This window comes from Trachymyrmex cornetzi, unplaced genomic scaffold, assembly GCF_001594075.2.
Source record: "Trachymyrmex cornetzi isolate Tcor2-1 unplaced genomic scaffold, Tcor1.1 scaffold82, whole genome shotgun sequence".
NCBI lineage: Eukaryota > Metazoa > Arthropoda > Insecta > Hymenoptera > Formicidae > Trachymyrmex > Trachymyrmex cornetzi.
This window is the reverse complement of record NW_017300158.1, coordinates 979,800-1,000,439: the sequence shown is the minus strand read 5'-3', so window position 1 is coordinate 1,000,439 and position 20,640 is coordinate 979,800. Positions and strand designations below refer to the sequence as shown.

General features: G+C 33.8%; 1 protein-coding gene across 1 annotated transcript in view; it reads right to left on the bottom strand.

Moving 5' to 3' along the window:
- LOC108768666 (nucleolysin TIA-1) overlaps positions 1-20,640 on the bottom strand; it is a 165,574-nt gene that overhangs the window by 3,872 nt on the left and 141,062 nt on the right. The window contains exon 5 of the mRNA XM_018519188.1: positions 4,137-4,317. Within this exon, the coding sequence (XP_018374690.1) occupies positions 4,137-4,317 (181 nt within the window). The remainder of the gene's footprint in view (positions 1-4,136; positions 4,318-20,640) is intronic.

The following is a 20,640-nucleotide window of genomic DNA, read 5'->3' as shown; positions in this document are numbered from 1 at the left end:
CCCCCCCCCCCCCCTCTCTAAGTCCGTACCTCGAGTGATAACCAGCGGCAGATAAGATTCTTTCTTTCACCCGAGAAGAAAAGACCTCCTTCCCTTATCCATCCTCCCGTCTTGCTTTCTCGCTGTACCTCGCAGTAAGTCCATACGTCATCCCGAGATATTCGTTTCCGGGTTCCACGCTATGGAAGAACGGAGAGAGGAAGAGCAATTAGACGGAAGATATTTGAACGACGGACATTGTCCAGGGGTGGCAGAACTGTGGCAGACATACGAAACGATAGAGGCCATCGTATCGGATAAGGATAGACAAGGATATCGAGCGGACGCAAGGGAGGATAAAGGGTAGAAAGAAGAAGATATGTAAGGGTTTTTTGTGTCTTTCTTTTCCGTTTCCTACTTCCCTCTAGCCTTCTGCCTCTCTCCCTCTCCCTCTCTCTCTCTCTCTCTCTCTCTCTCTCTCTCTCTCTCTCATCGCTCGTTCTAGAGCATGCCTTCCATTCTCTCGGTGGTCTTTTCTGAGGTAGGTCACGGATCTTTCATCGTCGTTAAGGTAGAGCACTGAATTCGCTTTCGGCAGATATAAATGTTCAGCTGATTTCTTGAAACTGTTATGTTTCATGGTTTATGGTTAGAAAATATCGATATGAAAACGATTTTTTATATAGCGAAATTTCCAATGTTTAATTGTGATAATTAATTTCTATTTCTATAGATGAAATTATTCATATTACAAAATGTGACTTTCGTTAAAAAATTTAATAATTCTTTATGGATGTTTTTGAAACATAAAATAAAGTTGATTTTATCGATTTGGGAAGTTGAACTGAAATATATGATCTGTGCGAATGTAATGGGTAGATTAATGAAATGGCCACGATTCGAGCTTGATGAGTCCGACATGCTGCCATTGATCCGACATGTTCTCGCGTTTCGTGCCATAAATCACAAGCGGGGTATTGATGCATTCATGCGATTTTCTAATATTTCGTAAAATCTCATTTGATGACTCGTATTACGGTGATACCAATCATTGCTCATGATTTTGAGTATAAAATTTCTCAAGTCTCCCTATAACCATTGTGTTACGCGCCCCAAATCCAATCACTTTATGCAAATGTATTCTCTGAACACACACGATGATTTTACCTGATTAGCTTTAGGCCAGATTGTTCGATTTTGTAATAAATTTATCCGGAGAGTCAGTTCAAGCATATCATCAGCCATGCATAATACTACATATATGTATAGTAATCTAGCATAATGGCACTAATGGCTTCAGGGTGATTGCTTAAATAATAGATTTCAATAAGGACGACATAATTTTTCTTATAATTGATTATAGAAATTATAATATTTTTCAAAATAAAAATTTGTATGAATTTATTTATTATTATCACTTTATTTTATATAAAGTATTTTAAAAATACAAAACGTTTAGTTTAGAAAAAATTGATTGAAAATTGATTAAAATAAAAATAATTATACATTTTTGTTCAATTTTGGAAATTTTTATTACATTATTATGCAAATAAATTGAATACTTGAATATTTCAAGCACCAAAAATAAGTAAAAAGTTATGCATTATTATAATAATATAATGTACCATCCAGGAATACGTAATACCAGGAATACGTAAATTAAAGTTTGACTTAATTTAAAATAAAATGTATGACAATAATATATTAAATTTTTGTCCTAGATTTTACTTTTTTATAAGGTAGTAAAAAGCTTCGGTAATTAACGAACTTTGATTATATAATCAGTGAAATGGTTTCAAGGGTTTCATACTAAAGTTCCGTTTAATTCCGTTTAATTCTTCACGAGAATTGGCCTTAAGTGTTCTTTGTGGAGTCTGGTGATCGATAAATCATTTTGTAATTTAAACGGTGATAGAGTAAAACGACTTTTAATTACGACAATTCATTAAGATATAGAAAAATAATTCGTGAATTTTACATTCATTTATTAAAAGAAAAACTTGTGGTAGAAGAGTAAAATTTGCATATATTTCTTATGTAACAAAAACAGATGAATATTTGAAGTTATTTTAAACATATTGTTTCAGAGACTGTTTGAAATAACGTATAGACTACTAAATAAACTAATAAGAAGTCTGTGCATATTTTTATTTTAGAACTATATCTAAAAGAAGATTGATTTTGAATTAAGAAGAACAATATCAGTCAATTTTAATTAAACTATTTTCGTAAAATTATATTAGACTGTGCAAAAAAAATTAATGAATAATCAATGCGAATTGTGGACTACCAATCCGCAAATATCATGCTAACTTTATAATAAAAAAAGAATAATTAGAGCAGATTTATTATTCTCCATGACACCATTACAAAAGCTATAACGAAACAAAATAATTAGCATATTTCGCTCGTAGTAATATGGTTCTATGTTTAATCGATCTTATTATAAAATTTTTAAATTGGTTATTTAATTGTCACAAAAAATTATAACTTACAATTAATAATTATGTATGTTCATGGACAAGCATACTGTTTTTATAAAAATATAAGTTTATGTTTAAGTAAAAAAAAATTTAAAGTTAAATTTAATGAGTGTAACTTCATTTAGCAAACGTTGTCTAACATTCTTTTCTTATAAAAGCTTAGCCGGCAAGCACACATCATTTCGACATCAAATACTAGACATGTTCGTACTAATGACATCAAATAACAAAAAATAACAGTCATTTCATCATTATTCAATTATCTTATCATTATATTTTCATTATGATGTAATATATATCTCGGGTTTTGAGCTGTAATGCTTCATTTTACATTGATATTAAAACTTAAAAGTATAAGTTTTTCTTTTAATTATCGTTTCCTGCTTATTTATATTTATCGTTTTATTGAATGTACTTTAAAATCCGTCTCAAATGTAATAATTTCCAAATAAAGTTCGTTCCAACGGAATTTTGTGTGCAATCGTGATTAACTGCTGTATAGTAAGATCATCGTAATAATATCAATTTAAGACTATTTATATTTTTCGATATTAGTCAACTAAATAATGACATAAAACAAATATGATATTTCTGATGATATAACAGAAAAATATCATTTTGTCATATTTAATGATTATTAATTATCATTTTTCTTAATTAAATAATAATTATAATTAAATAAGTATCCTACTACGTTCAAAATCGAGACATAAGACGTCATAAAAACATAATTAAAACATTTTTTAGACATCATTTAAAACGACTTTAAGACATCTTCACACGTCTTACGTTCTGATTTTGAAAAAATGCATGCTGTCTATTAATTAAATATTAATTAATATCTTGGCTCTTTCTAGACGTGCTCTCTTTAAACAAGTGTCAAAAAAATATAGATGCTATTTTGCACATGTAAAAATTGGTGAAAACTGTATTTTATATTTATTTATGAAAAAAAAATTTTAACTGTATGTTTCATCTTTTTGACAATAATTATTAAATTGTTCTGTCATAAGTATATTTCCATTAATTTTTAAATAATTAGGCGGTTATAGCATCCGACGCATAATTATCTTAAAAATCTTGTTTTGGAAAAGGAAAATAAAAAGTATATTGTTCAGAGAAGTCTTAAAGTTTATTATTTTTACGTCCTTCTATCTTCTAATCTATTTCATAAGAGTGTAATTAATATAAATTCAGCTTTATACATACTATTAAAAATATGACTGTAAAAATAAAATTCTTTTAGGGTGTCCTGAGTACTCCGTCTACTTAAAGATTAACGTTAAATATTCATAGATAATCACAAAATATCCCGTACGATCACAGAAGTTAAACACTGCTAATGGGTGACGCAGTAAATTTTTCTCAAGTACCTTTTTGGTCATATATATATATATATATATCATCATTATATCATTATTATATCATCATTTTATCATATAATGTCGCTTATTTGTGACATTAGATTGTCATTTTCATGTTTTGAAAACGTCAATTAATGACTTTAATAGTGATCAATGAATAACCCAAATCTATTGTCCAAATTACGTATGTCTGTTATCTGGAGTAATTTCCTCAATAATACCGATTTATTAAGTACCAATGGGCGGGCTTGAAATATTTATATATTGCAAACATATTTTAATAAAAATATTATAAAATACACATATTTACCTGATAAAAGCATAACCTTTGTCCTTAAATACTCGAATTTCTTGGATGGATCCGAAGGGTGAGAAAGTTTTCTGCATGAGTTCTTCTGTTAAACCATTGGTCAAACCGCCGCAGTATACCGTGCAGTTGGTCGGACTACTTTGATTGTAAACTTCATCGAACGTCAACGGCTTTGCATTCGCTGTGAGACAAAAAAAATGACAAACTTTAAACTTTATTTAATTGCATAACCTGTTGAGAGGTCTAAGAAAACTGGTTCAAGCGTTAATAATCGCAGCTACGGCGATAACTCCTGAATATTAATTGTTACGTGTCTTTCTTGATTCAGAACATAAATTTATGACACAGAGTATTAAATATATGAAATTCTTACATATTGCTATGTAATATAAAAAATATGTAATATAAAAAAACAGTTTACTACGAAAGCTCAATTATGGCTTGAGCTAACGAGTTTTATACTGTGAATTTTTAGATTACGTTTGCTACAAGTTGTTGATGTTGATTCTGTTTACACTAGGAGATTAATTACTCTTAGCAAATATAAAATTCAAAATTGTGTAGAGAAGTTTAATAAGTTTAATTTAGATACACATATACAACGTCCACTATATTACAAGCTGTTTTAATCGATGTCAATGTAACAATTTTTCTCAATTGCGCTTAATTTAAAACTCTATCAATTACATATTAAATCAAAATTCTGAAAATAGGATGCTGTATTCATAGATATTACTATGCGTCAAATATTAGTCACAATGTTGTATAATTACAATAAAATATTCCGTGATCAGGGAAATGTTTCGGGAAATATTAGCTGCCATACCTCATTGAGGCATTTATTTTGTTATCAATCAGTGGCACACAATCACGCTGTTGAACGCATAACTCCTGCTCGTTTGCAGTCATGATTGGCGTATAAAGAATGAGCAGTGTTGAAGAGTTACGCAGATATTCATCAAAAAACGATCAGCGCACGATGTAATGATTATTCCGTTTGCGACATCGAACGACAATCGGATACGATCCCGATAGCAATATAAGAAACAACACGCACATGGGGCCTTAGGAAAGCCATTATTGAAAGTATCTACTTCCCCCAACGCGATAGATCTCTCATGTATCCTTTACTTTTTCCCCCCCCCCCCCCCCTTCTTTCCCACGGTATTACTTTTACTGATACTACGAAAGAGGTCAACCGGGTTTCACGGTGTGGTCGGAGCGGGACGCGAGAGCAGCTCGAGATATCGAACGCCAATGCCAAAGAGGTTGAATCCCGTCAGCTAAGTTTACGATCGTACGGGGGCTTAGCCTATACGGCAGAAGCAGGCTACGGGTGTAAACGCGACCGGTAAACCACGGCCTGTAATTGCCTCGTTCAGGGATGGAGGTTCTCAGAACGGCAGAACGTCCCGTTAAGAACTTACCGAGGGACGTTCTCTTCTTTTCTCAAAGCTCGGCATTATCTCTTTATTGCCTGGTGAACGTTATTCTCAGTATTCCCGGAATGTCGGCGCAGCTTGCCCGCCTCCGTCGCCGCCACCGCCTATGGTCGGCTTTAAAAAATTTTGTTTGTTCTAGAATGCTTATTTCGCAAAAAGAGAGATTGAAATATCTGCACTTCTGACGCTTGCGAAGCTGTGAACTTTTTACGGTTTTACCTTCTTTGATCGCCGGTCGTTTCGCAAGTTAATAGCTGAGAATTATTATACGACAAAATGTAACGAATCAATGCGTTATCGCGATACGGTAGTTAATTAGTGCGATATCATTTTTTACGAGTCATATGATTGCTAAATCTGTTCATTACGAAAAAAATATTTTCAGAGTAAATCAAAAATTTCCCCAAGCATTTCTAATGTATAATAAACATTCTTTATTTTCTTTTATCAGAAGAAATTAGATTACTAAATTTGTGAGAAAGTCTTGTAATTTATGTTGTTTTATAATTATAGAATACAATATAATAAATATACAATAAATGTGTATGGACGTTATATCATTGGACTTAAACATTTATACTACAGACATAGATTATATACTATTTTGGCATAGCTTCATTATTAGTATTCATAATAATTGAATTAAGAATTATACACATTATATACATCATATTGTGAATGTGTGGGTGTATATTATTTTATAATTAGCAAGCAATTTTATGTCAAGATGCAGATAAATCATATCATCATACAAAAAAGATATGTCTATCTGTACGTCTAACTGCTGTTTATGATCCTACTCAGAACATGCAAAGTTTTTCGTAATATTACGATTGAATAAATTTTTCAATTACAGAAAATTCGATCTCTTAAAAAATATTAATTATCATGTTTATTGCCAGATACCTGAAAATATAATTTTGATTCCGACAAGATAAGTAAATTAAAGTTTGTGAATAAATAATTCCGACAAAAGCTCAGAACAAAAGCTATTTTTGAACATATAAATATATAATAATCGTTTCATAAATAATTTATTCTAGCACAGAATGATTATAACGCGTATATACGACACGATATTTTAAAATGATGCTGGATCTATACTTCATATCCTCTTTTTAAAACTGTAATAAATTGCCTTCAGCAGAATATTAATTTTATATTGGATTTTAAGCGACACGAGAAGCTGTCACTGCTTTTCTGTCAATACTTGTCCGCGCTGTGGACGTAGTTTTCGAGATTTAAGAGAGAGCGAGAGGAGGAATCGAGATTCAAGATATCGGGGATCGATTGGAAGAATTGCTCCCAACGTTTTGAAGCGGTTATATCAAGAATATCTGGTTGAAAAATTGAAGAGCTATTGTAGATCTATGGCGATGGTTTTCGTACGGAGCGGATTCCATGAAAGAGAAAAAAAAATTTCAAAGAAAGCTTGCGGAGATGAAGTTGATTCGGACATGGAATGATACTGGATGAAAGAACAACTATACGATCGTATTTTTATCACGTTGAGTTTTTGATTGATTCTGATATGATACATAATATACAGTAATATATTCAAATGAGAATCGGGATGAACAGTATCATCTATAATGCATAAAATCGTTATATGTCGATTTGTATTTACATCATTAGGTACATATAAGTAGCTGTATCAGTCCGATGTAAGCTTCAACCAAAGTCAGTTAGTCACAAATGTATTATAGAAAATGTAATGTAATTTTTCAAAAAATAAATTTCTCATATATATTCGTATATGTATTATTGACAACTTTTATGTCATTTAAAATATGTATAAAATAAAATTAAAAAGAGAATACAAGTAATAAAAATAAGACAAGATATTTCTACTTAATTCAAAAATTTTTTGACAAAAAAATAATTTACGAAATTTGATATTTTATCCTATTTTTTTAAGTAATGAAATTTATAAATTTTAAAATTCTGATGCAGAAATACCACAGAAATCTGGTAAAAAAAAATGATTCTCAGATATAATTGGACTTGCTCTTTCGAACGTTGGCTTTATTTCCTCTCTGCCAATTCTTAGTACTTTAATCGAAATATTCCTCTCTCTCTCTCTCTCTCTCTCTCTCTCTCTCTTTTCGAGATTGGGCTACTATACCGATTCAAACTGATTTGATTCCATTGAGTGTGCGATATTCCAATTTAACCCCTCAGGCATGATTTTCTCGACGTTTCCATTTTAAGTGGTCGACTCATGCGTCGTATGCGCTAAGGTCTTAATACGTACCCAACCCTAACGTGATTGCACGACTGGCACGATCCTGAAAACGCTATTTACCGACGTATTATAGTCACAGTCACACACCGTCGATATGTTTAAAGTTCGACGTTTTCGAGAGCTGCGCTTGCAGAAATTACGTGTCAGTTTACGCGGCAATAAAAGTAAGTAACTACTTTCGAGTATTGAGTACGCGAGCGTAGTAGCAACGATATTATAGGGATTAAAAATTTTCTGTGCAGAAATATCCTATAAATTTTCATCGACTAATAATCCATGTTATAATACTGCCGATTGAACAAGAATTTGGTGCCGACAAGAAAATATCCAAATTCGCTGGTTCTATCAGGTCACTTTCGCTCTTTGCAAATGATCCGTGATTTATGATCCCTCGGACGTGCCTGGTCGAAGATCCGCCATTACGGAAACAGCCTGTAGTTCTAGATTCGGCTCATTAGGCAGCTGATTACGTGGACGTGCCTAAATCGAAGTTCTATACGTCAGGTCAATGGCGGCTCCGGCGTATTCCCGTGAAACTTTATTCTTATCTAGCGGGAACCACTTGGCGATCGAATAACTAGATTTATCGCGCGAATCTAGTAACTTTTTACTTCACTGAATTTCCGATAACTCGCCGCTCCCGAGAGCCGGGAGATGAAAGATCAACAAGAAATTCGGGGGTAAACTCGAAATTTTCTACCGACCGCGTCGGAGTCCGGACGCGCTAGTTCTAACCTTAAGTAAAAAAAAGGTGCAGAACACTGAAGTGAGAAGAGAAAAAAAGAAAGGACGACGGCTTTAGACCTCCGCAATATCTCCTTGCTCTTTCCTTCTCCCGAAAGGGAAGTTTCCACTTTTCTCCGTTTTATGGCGGATGGAATCTCCAGTGGTCGACGATAGAACCCGAATGTACGTATCTCGTGCCCTCTTAAATAACGCGGGTACTTGAAGTTTCGTTGGCACTGGTCACCCTAGCAGCGCGCCAATATTCGTCCCGACTAAATTCATGGTAGCGGGTACTAAGTGGACACTGGCTGTCCCCGTGGCTATTCTCCTTTTTCTTATTCTCGGACATCCGTGGATATCTGAATAATCAATGCTCGAACTGACGCTGCATTTGTAACTTTCTAGTGGTTTATGTAAATCAGGACGAACTGAGCGGAATGGGTAGTTTCTTGGTTCCCGTCGCACGAATACTTTGTCCGTTTCCTATTTGGATTATTGTTGCATTATCCATAACTTCACAAAAGTGTATTTAAGTCATTGTATTGTGTTAAATTCGTGCCCGGATATACGTCCAGCGATATTAGGTTCTTAAAAAAAAAAAATGCAGGCAAAAATTGTAATATGTATGTAAAAATTTGACAATTAATTTCTTATGTATTTATTGCAATTATTTATATATTTGCCTTGTATTATATTATTAAATCATGTTTTCATGTTTACTTAATTGTCTACATATATAATTTTAAATTATAAATAGATACTGTTAGAACCTTTTCCCAACAAATATTAACATTATAGCGGAGAACATGATGGGAAAGTATTGAATGAGAAATTGTGCACGTATATAAAGGTGCACATGAACTAAGAAAAATTGCATGTAGTACAAGAAAGTAATGAAATGCGAAATATGCGAAGTATGAATGGGGGTATTACGGATAAAATTTGATGGAGAAACGTTGTGCATACAATCACCGACTCCATTTCTCTTATAAGAAATCTGAGCACTGATTCACTCGGATGATAATAACCAAATTACATAAAAATATCGACAAGAGTGAAAAATTAAATAATGAGGAATATGAAAAATAGAGCAAAAAGAGTGAAGGAAGATTCGATTTTCTTTTACCTTGCTCACTGTACAATTCCCCTCTCATTCTCTTCTTACCGTATCTCTCTCTTTGTCGTATTCCTTTATTACCATTTTCATTCAATTTAGAATATTTTAAGTCCGATAAGACTTTTCAAACAAGGGGAAGTATACGAGCATGCATATTAAAGCCAATGTATACAAATTGTATTGTAAAACGTTACGACATAAAAAAATACTTTTAACATTAGAACGATGTTACTACATACGCATATACGTGCATATGTTCCGAGGTGCGCACTCGGTATACATGTATGTACGTACATAAAAGACCATCATACAAGTCTACCAATTTAGTTGAATACCATTAGTTATACTATAAACAGCAGTTCACTCGCTCGTAATTTTAGTTTTCAAATAGTCAACGAAAAATATTTTCGACAGCAGGATACAAATAGAAATACTTTTTCACGAATAAAAATTATAGAATATATTTGGGTGTACCATGTGATATATTTATAATGCTACATTTACTGTTTCATTTTAAGCGCTTATTAATGTAACGATATATTCAAAAAAATATGGACGAAAGAGAGAACGGCTGTGTATGTACGAAGAAAAATTGAAGCGATAAAATATTACTTTAAATCAACGCATAATTAGTGTCGAAATGACAGCTGTTGTTCTCCCGGTTGATCTATTGTAATATTTTACAGCTACAGTGATATATAGCAGTGCTGATATTTTTCTCCACGCAACAATGTATACAAGTATGAAGAGTGAAAGTGGAAAGATAAGAGAATGATTAATAATTATAATAGTAATAAATACAACATAGATAAGTAATATAATAATAATGTTAAAGGTATTTGAAAGGTTGCAAAGTATAATTATTTAAAAAGAGGTAAGAAGTAAGAAAAAAGTATGAAACATATTTTTAATAAAGGGTAAATTAGATAACGTTCGTAGCTAACTTGCTTTGATTGTAATACACTTACACACTTGTCTATGTTCACACCCCCTCTCTCTCTCTCTTTCTCTCTTTTCTTTGCTACTGGCCTTAACTCTTGACGTATCATCCTCCTGCAAAATATCCGTGTTAAAACGACACGTGCAAAAAAAATAACGCAGCGACGATTCGTATGGAATATAAAACCTACAGAATTGATTATTATCGGTGTTGACAATTATCTGCGATATTACAGTAAACAATCTTGCACGTAATAATTTTTAATTAAGCATAGTATTCCAATAATTGATTGATATTTGTTCTTATATAATACGTATTATGTTAAGTTAAAAGGATTTCTAAGCTCTCGATGTTTAATCTTTCAAATGGAAGTTTCGTTGTAATCGGACAGTTAGAAAAAATATTGAGAGATTTAGTGAAGGTTTCGCTCAATGATAAATGAGCCAAGCCGGGTTGACGTTAGATTTGTACACCGAAGAACTCGATACAGGTATTAGTCAAGCGTAAATTCGCGATACAATAAGGTACATGAAGAATGGCGGAGCAAATGCTTTCGATCATGAGGGCTTTGTACAAATGTGCTACATTAAATGAAGTCTACGTTTGAATGGATTTTCCCCTTTCTTCTTATCCCACTCGCTTACCATTGTGACGATAGTTTGTACATCCTTATGCCACTACGATACTAACGACAATTTAATGGATCTCCTCATAATGACAAAAACTGGGTATTTCCTGACCAGTTTCTCCTATCTTTCAAGATTACGCTATAAACTGTACGATGCGTCTTTTTATGGATAGTATAACCGTATATCGACGCACGATGAGATTGCGTGTAAGTTATAACTTTTACTATCTACTTAAGTGTATAGTGTTATAATGATAGATATTATCTTCAATTAAGTTTTAATTAAGTCAAGCTCAATTAAATTAATTTTGAGTTTATAAGCATGAATTCAAAATTAATATATTACAAGATATTTTTATATATAATGTACTTTATATAACATTATCGATATATTATAAATCACGTTTTACATATGTCATAATATCATCATTAATAATTGAAATTGGTAAATGAATTAAAAAGTTTTTAAATTATACATATAATTTTAAATAGAATAAAACAAGTTTTAGTTACATAATATAATGAAATACTGAAAAATGCAATTCTAATTAAATTTTTTATTTCAAAAGCTACTTAAATAAGTTCAATTATATAAAAAATATATATATAGAGTGAATCTCGAAACTCGAATAAATTATAATCATGCAAAGTTAATAGAAAATTTTTCACATTCGGAAGTACGAATATTGCTCAGATTTGTATAAATCGAAGTTTCACACAAAGACGCATAATACATTTGTTGCAAGTGCATGTATTACGTTAAAGTCTATACCTTCAAGTACAATCTAACAGTAAACACAGACGCGTGTTCTCCACAGAGACATTATCGGGACTAATAAACCTGCGAGCTAAACCACGGCTGCCATACTTTGCCAAGAAAGCTGAGTAACCATGGCCGTTAAAGTTTCCGTATAATCTTGGGATAGGCGGTTTCGTTCTGAGGAAAAGCTTTACTTTGAACTCCATGCTCACACTGAAGTTTGAGCAACATCCAAATCTATGCGAAAGGGTTACTTGGTTATTATTTATGACTCTTGTTTTGTACTTCCTATATCTCTATCACAATTATTGTACACATAGTCGTGCCGGTATCTTTCCCGTTTACATAAATTTCTATTTGCATTATTATGCAACTTAAGTACTATAATTAATGGAAGTTATTCAAGTTTCATATTTTTCTTTATATTCAATCCTATTAAATTTATATTTATAATTTGTGATTTATTGATAATTTAATACGTTTTATCTTGATAACTAAGAAACATTCTGATGAACAGTCTGGATGCTTTAATCCTTTTTAAATTTCATTTTTTACATTATTATTTACTTTAAGATGATGGTCTAGCCAAATAATTATGTTGCATACATTTTTATAATTTTTGATAAAAGTATATAAAATATACACAAAATAAGAGTGTGAGAAATAATAATCACACACATTGTTAATGTTCAATATACTATTAAGTGGAAATTTTTACAAAAGTAACCGTTTAAATAAAAAATAAGAGCACGACGAGAAATACGGATTTCTAATCGAGATGTTTTCGTCGTATTCAATCACTGTGATATTCGGCGCTCGAGTTAGTCTCTAGAATCGAGTCTCGCTTGGTGCTTCGTGCTTCCCTACTCTGGTTCGTTCGTTCTCCCCGAGTCGGGCCAAGCCAAGATTTGTAGTCGCCGCATAAATTCGAGCTTTCTCCCTTCTCAGACTTGTCCTAATAGATTGGCGGCCCCGATAAAGACGTCCAATACGTACGTGTGTATTTAGACACTCTTGGTTTCTGGATCCATAACGCCTGATTTGAATCAATTCGTCTTAATGGTCATTTTATTGCTAAACATTTCCAGTAGTTTGTTGGTGTGCGTATAAATCGCGGTTTATGATCACTCATCCGGAATCGTGCAATCAGAAGTATGGAATATATATAGCCTCGATACATAGGTAGATTGCCGCTATACACTGCAGCTACGATGCAGTGTGGTATTGAAGAGAAAAGCGGCTTTATGTCTTTCAACCGAGATAACGCTTATAACTAATATACGGCAATCCAACGGAATCAACAATTTCATTAAATTGTTGTTTAGACACTTACGTGTTTGCACACAAGCACGAATAAAAGATGCGAAGTTCGATATCTTTTCAGTGCACGTTTTTTGCGAATTACTTTCCTATTTGATCAATCAGTCGAGAATCATCCTATTAGGTGTATCGTCTCGATAATCTGCCATGTGGGTTTTTTGCGAGGATCGAGGACCGAATGTATAAACGATGCAAGGAATACAATCGAAAATAAGTAGACGCAAAGGTGAGCTGTTTTAGATTAAGCCGGAAAAGAGTGCGAGAGAGAGAGAGAGAGAGAGAGAGAGAGAAAGACACTGAGAAAAAGATGTGAAGAGGAAACGAGACAAGGATAGAGACAGAACGATCCAGAGCGAGAGAGAAACTGATCCGAGCGTTTAAAGAGCCACGGGGGTGTTCAACAGCGTTCCGCACTCGACGACGAAATGGTCTCCCGCTTCGCCGAAACGGGAAAACCAATCCTCTCTCTGCACCTTCGTTCGCCTTTCGCCTGTGTGCCTATATTACCTTCGATCCGCATCTCTGCAAACCCTCGCCACCCTCCGCAGGCGGTACCCGCCGCCGCTGCCTCCGTTACCACCGATCCTCCGCCAGCCAACCCCCTGCCGCACACCTCCATTCGTCCTCGACCCTCTAAACCCGACGTGTTCGGCACCTCCTCCGTTCCCGAACCTGATCCCGCCAAACTGTGCAGTATGTTCGCAGCAGGCGGCAGCCCTCAGGAATTTCATTTCGTGTGCGAGGCTAATTATACGCCGAGCTTTTACATACGAGGCTGTCGCTATTTTACTATGGGTCAGCGTGGTGCATGATTTTCCAGAGTTGCGCGCTGTTCATACCGCTGTTCCACCGTAAAAATCACTATGATCCCGATCAACGCTTCGCTTGCATCGTGTATCAGAGCATGCAATAGAAGGCAATTATAGAGGATGCAATAGAAGGCAATTATGCGTAACCGAGAACGTTCGCATTCGTATCGAATTCGTACATCACGATTGCTATATCGAATTTTGTAACAATAGGCATAGTAGAAGTTTATGATATCGCGATCGTGATTTTCTACATAATATAAAACTAACAATAAGATAGATAAAAATGTAATAAGTGGAAGGAAGGATTTTAATTATTTTGATTTATTTTGGTGCAATGTACCGTATTATCAAAGCAAAACTGAAGAAAAATCGAGGGAGGAGAATACATTCATCTATATTCGAATATTATATTCGCAAATTAGCACGAGAGAAACACGTGCTCTTACAGAAGTTTTTCTGTAAGACTATGTAATTTCTTACGGAAATCTAATACATACTGACCAATACTGAAAAACAGTAATTAATTATTTATTTTAAGTATTAAAAGCACTGTTGTTTTTAGTACTTTTAGTATTCTAAATAAGTAAATAATTATTGTCTTTCAATAATAAATTGGCTAGTATTAAATTGGCCAATATTAAATTTCTGTAAGGGTAAACTCGGATAAAATGACCATAGACTTTTAGAATGACTACAAAAATGCTCTATTTAGATTATTGGAAAAATTATATAATGGCTATAATATCCGAATTTATCCTGTTTATAGAATTGCGAGTACGGATTTTGGCTAGATAGTAAGGCTCGTTCTGTCGTGAACGTATGTTCGTGTATGTTGTGCAATTATCATATTCATTGCGAAGACTGCGTCGCCGAGATACTTGTAAAAACACGTTAGCCAGGCGACTGTATTACTGTTAGATTGGTCTTGGTTCCGAGGTGCTGATAGTAGTGATTGCTTGGTCGAGGAATCGGGGTTGGGTTAGTGGTTGCAGTGGTGACTCGCTCGGCAACTACTCACGAGTTACTACTACAAACATTGGGTCTCTTTCTCACTCTTTTTCCTGTGTGCTCGGTCTCCGGCGATCTATCTTTCCATGCGGGTTCTCGCACCTATGTCGCTCATCCCTTTCTAAAATCACCGCCTTATCCGCCCCCGCGCTTGTCTACCATCATTTACTTTCGACCACTTTCACGATTAAATGGCCGCGAAATTGCGACTGTTTTACGTGAGCTGGATAGTCTAGTCCGTGGTAGCTTTACTGTAGCGGATTTCGAGAGAAAAATATTGAGACGACTCTGAATTCTGGCGAATTTCTCGTGTTTCCATATAAATAATTATTTTATGTTATATTCATAATTTATGAATAATGAAAAAAAATACGAAGAAGAGAATATATTAGATTTCCCTTTTCTTCAAGCCCAGCAGCAACCCTTACAAAAATCTGATTTAATACTGACCTATTTAATACCGAAAATTACTTACTTCGAGTATTAAAAGTACTGAACAACAACATTTTTAACTTAATACTCAAAATAAGTAGATAATTGATCATTACCTTTGAGTATGAAATTCTGTGGAAATCTTACCTATATATAATGTTCGTATTCTATGTGCTAGAAAGATATTGCATAACATTGCTTTTTGTATTAAATATATAAAGATAAAAGATAAGTCAGTATATCACAAATGTTGAAGTAAATCTACATATTTTTCATTTTGGTTTTACTACATATAATTTTTTCATCTAAAACGAGGCAATCTCCCTTTTTGTCTGTTCTTCCAAATTTCTGCTTTGTCATAGTGCTATATTTCACATGTGTTTGCCGTAATAATTTTCCCTAGTCGATTCATATGTAAAAACATACACGCTCGCTTCATGCATTTGTGCCCTTTGAAAGTGATGTATGATCTTGATTGGCCGAATCGTTCTGAAGTAGACGTCGTCGAGAGGACAAACGAGCGCCGATTTACATCGGAAATCCGGAGGCGAAATTGCGCGAGGACGAAGTAGGTTTATCGGCACGATTTGTATAATCGTCAAAGTTTTTGGGATTGAAGCAGGGCATACGCGTACATGCACCGTCTCTTGAGTAAACTCGATCGATCTCGAGCTACGGAAATCTAATTTTAGCAAGATACCGTCACTCTTGTTTGCTGACTGTCGGTAGAAATATGCATAAGGAATTTTTATTTTTTTAAATCAAAATCTATATTTTTTTATTTAATTTCATTTGTTTAAATTATAATAAAATTATTTTTAATCGAGGATATTACCATATTAGGTATATTAATTCGATTAATCAATTATTTTTGTTGATCTCTCAACAAAAAAATAATCTACCAAGCGCTTATACATACATGTTTATCATTAAATATATGATTTTAGAGAAGCATATAATTAATCATTCAGATAAGTCTACATATAACATGTATATATTGTGATATAATGTATTTCACAATATAATGTTATTTAAATGATGATATTGAAATATCTTTAATATTCTAGCAAAATAATCGAGAATTCATGGAACAGCAAACACTACATCTTTTATCGCTATAATTATGGGTAACATTTATAATTGATTGCCATCGAGATTGCCACGTTGTATGATTTTATAAATGCGATATAAAATAACTTATATTATTAAAAAAAGACATTATACATATGGAATTACACATACAACTTTAATAATGTGTGTGTGTGTGTGATAAGACATTTTTTAAATCAACTAAGAAACACCAGCTACGGCCAAAGTTAGATGTTGGAATAATAACCATTCAAATAAGTTTCTAACTTATTACTATTTTTATTTATTACATATGTTTTCATTTCTTTAAAAGTGTTCCATAATTTGTCTTTATTTACTTCGGTATTTAAACATGCCAATATAATTAACCAAGTACAATATTTAAACAGAGGAGTTTGTTACTGAAAACTAACACAGCCATTATTATTCCCGGGACAATCATCGATATTAATTTCCGTATATATTCCGGCTTACTGGACTAAACGGCTCAGTCGATGTTGTTCGATTGAAGCAAAATCGTACATTTTAACGTCCATTATATGTAACATTTATTTCAACTTAAAAATCCATATCCCTGAGTCTCATTTACATTATTTAAACGAATTTTGAAACACATGGATAATCAATACGATTGTTCCCAATAGCTCTGAATTGCGGATGTGCAATAGGAAAGACCAAGTGTTTTAACGACCAAATGGATCTTGCAACGACCGACTGCTGTTAGTACACACAGCCAAGAGGAGATGCACGACCGGGATACGTTGCCTCTTGTGCGAAATACATCTCAAGTGTGGGTACTCCTCAGAACAATACCTACGGGATTCAGTATAACATCCACAGTCTGGCTTGGAACATTACCTCTTTCGAAACGGGTCACTGAGAACGAACTCGGAGCAATTATAGTGACAATGAAAAATACAAGTCGTTTTCATCAACTTTAAATGTTTTGTGATCAGTAGAAATGTATCAGTTAGAAATGTAAGCTTATTATGTAAGTTAAAAAATAAGGAAAACGTATAAGTATAGCACTAATTTCATCCACATAATTATATAAAATTAATTTCTTTAACTCTTGTGGCGAAATATGTAATATTATTAATACTTTATAAATGTAGGAAGGTTTTTAATATCATATTATATAGATTAAGAAAAAATTGAAAGCGATTTAAATTTAAACTTCGAATGATATTTAAAAAGTTGTCGATTCTAATAACAAACATGTATTAAGTTATGTCAGAATTGAGATTATCATCTCTATTATCGCTAACAATATGTCTTTATTTGTTTGTGATTTTTGCATTTCTCGAATTTCGTAGTTCGTAAGAAAAACGAAAAAAGAATCAGAAAAAGAAAAGGAGCAAAGAGCTTTAGTCAAGACTTTAAACCAGCACTAAGGGTCCCAACTTCGCAACGGATCAATTGTAAACGACAAAGCCTCCAATTTCCGTCAATTTGCGACACGAAATACACGGTACAATTGCGTTGTCTGCTTTTTAAACTAACTTTCATAAGATATATCGTATTTTTCTCTATTGACCTTACGTCGTATTGCAAACAGATGCGTTCTTAATTCGCATCACGCGCGGATTTCGTATTCTGTCCGAAAGTTTCACATCTTGCCGCATTATCGAGTCAGGAAGTCAGAGTGACCCGGAGATACTGGGGCAGAAGAAATTGCGGCTCATCTGTTCGAGAGGCTCGCAAGCGTTGTGGACATCTTTGTCCTTCGATTAGTTAAATCGTGCGGGTAATATAAAAAAACCGATTTAGCACATATAATAATCTCGCCAAGGAGAAATAGGACAAGAGACGTCATATTCTTGGAATATATGTATAATTAATTAATTACATCTTGTTTACTATTTCGACCATTAGTAATTGGAAAGGACTATTATGCATATGATTATTAAACCAGCTACTGTTACTCGATAACTTTTAATCGAAACGACGATGTTTAACATCGCAATGTTATGATAATACGATGTTATGTCACGATAATTAGCATACGCCATATCTGTACGGATAAACAAGATATTTAGGATGTACATCTATGCAGCTCATATATGATAATGGTGCATAATATGCATGATGGATATGCTCTGGTTAGTTGGACAATTTATAGCTTCGTTGCTTAAAATGTAACAATTTACGAATCGATTATGGAATACCATGTTTATTAATCTCAATTAGAGGTTGGGGCAAAATAGCTAAATTTTCGGACTGATCAAACTTTATATGTAACTATTAATTTATATTAATATTTATCTATAAACTCAATCACGACAGGATTTAGCCATTCAATCAGGATAGAATCGGACTAATCTGAATTAAAATTTTTAATAAAATCCTATTAAACATTATATTTAAAAATAAGCTTCAAAATTGTTTAATAAATACATCTCATAAAAAAATATTAAGGCTATAGAAATATTAGCTAAAAGTATCAGCCAAAAAAGCCAATATTAAGCTATTAGCCAATACTAGTCAATATCAGCACAAAATTTTGATTGTAAATACGCCCTGAAACCAATTGCGGAAAACAAAACAATAAATAATTTGGTTTATAATGTAGAGTAACGAACGATCATATTTTGCTGCAGTTTTAGGTAAATAACTTTTAAATGAATGAGTGAATCCAATTAAACTTTTGCGCGAATATTTATTAGAGTTTTATTAGTATATAAAAAATTTGATTTAATTCGTAATGCTACTTTCTCATAAAATTTGCAAATAAGAACTACAAAAAGGGAATTTACATATAAGAATCAAATAAAAAAAATTAAATAACTCTTAAGATTAAATAACTCAATAAGAGAACTGTGCTCAAATTTTACGTAGATACTCAGATGTACATCTCATATTTCACTTAACTAACGGCCCCTTGAATATTGTCTCTAAAATTTGCTCTACGAAATTTGACGCGTTACTGTATTCAATCCTTCGAATCAATTATGATAGCAATCGAGCATGATCAAATTTGCCAGACTATGTTTAGTTATTACCAGCATTGCCCGGCGTCATACCCATGAAATACGATGATAAGATCCATTTCCATCATGTTATGGTTGTGTCAAGGTCTTTAGACTCCGCAAATTGCGTTACGTGAAGTTTGATGGATAATCTCGGACGACATGATACTAATCACGTTACCAGTTCGATATCAAAGTCAATTGGTTCTCTGGGTTCATACGGGAAGGATGTGTCCGCGTCGCGGTCGATCGCAAAGAGTGCGATAATGCTTTGAAATGGGATACATGCGTCCTGTGGCTCGTTTCTCCTAAGGGATATAAACTTCCCGTTCCACGGCAATTCCAACCAATTTACTATTCATGCTGCTTCGATATACGCCCAGCCGCGGGCTGTTGTGATACGGGCAGCCAATCAAAAACTCTCGTCGGAACAACCGACCGGCTGCCCATCGATGCAACAAGCAGAAACCTCTACTCACAGCCTAAAGCGAGGATGGACGGTCGGAAAATACAGGAGGAACCGATATACAGGAAGGAGAGGGTGGGATGAGTGGGAGGACGTACGGAACGTACTGGGCGGTTGTTGGTTGGTAGTTTCGTTTGTTGACGTTTCATCCAGCTTCTGTAGTGTTGCGCATACATGCGTATACACAACGTTGTACACTTAACATGGCGTACCACCCAGGGGAGGGCAGAGAAGAGTACTTGACTCGCCCCTTGAGCTATAAAAGTAATTATCGGCGGTTAACGATTTTTAACGTGCACAGCTACCCCAGCGATCGTGGTTCTCGTTGGATGCAGATGTAAATCATGTGGGATAGATTGTGCGGATAGGTCGCGGATAGGTCACAGAGAAAATCACGGGACACCTTTAATTGAATTGGACTTTGATTTTCGCGTGGCTTCATCAAACCGTGACACATTGAAAGAGCTAACCAGTGGAATATCAATCGTGACATACGATGTCAGGATGTTTCTCTCATTCTTCAATAATTGATAAAAGACATCGCTTTATA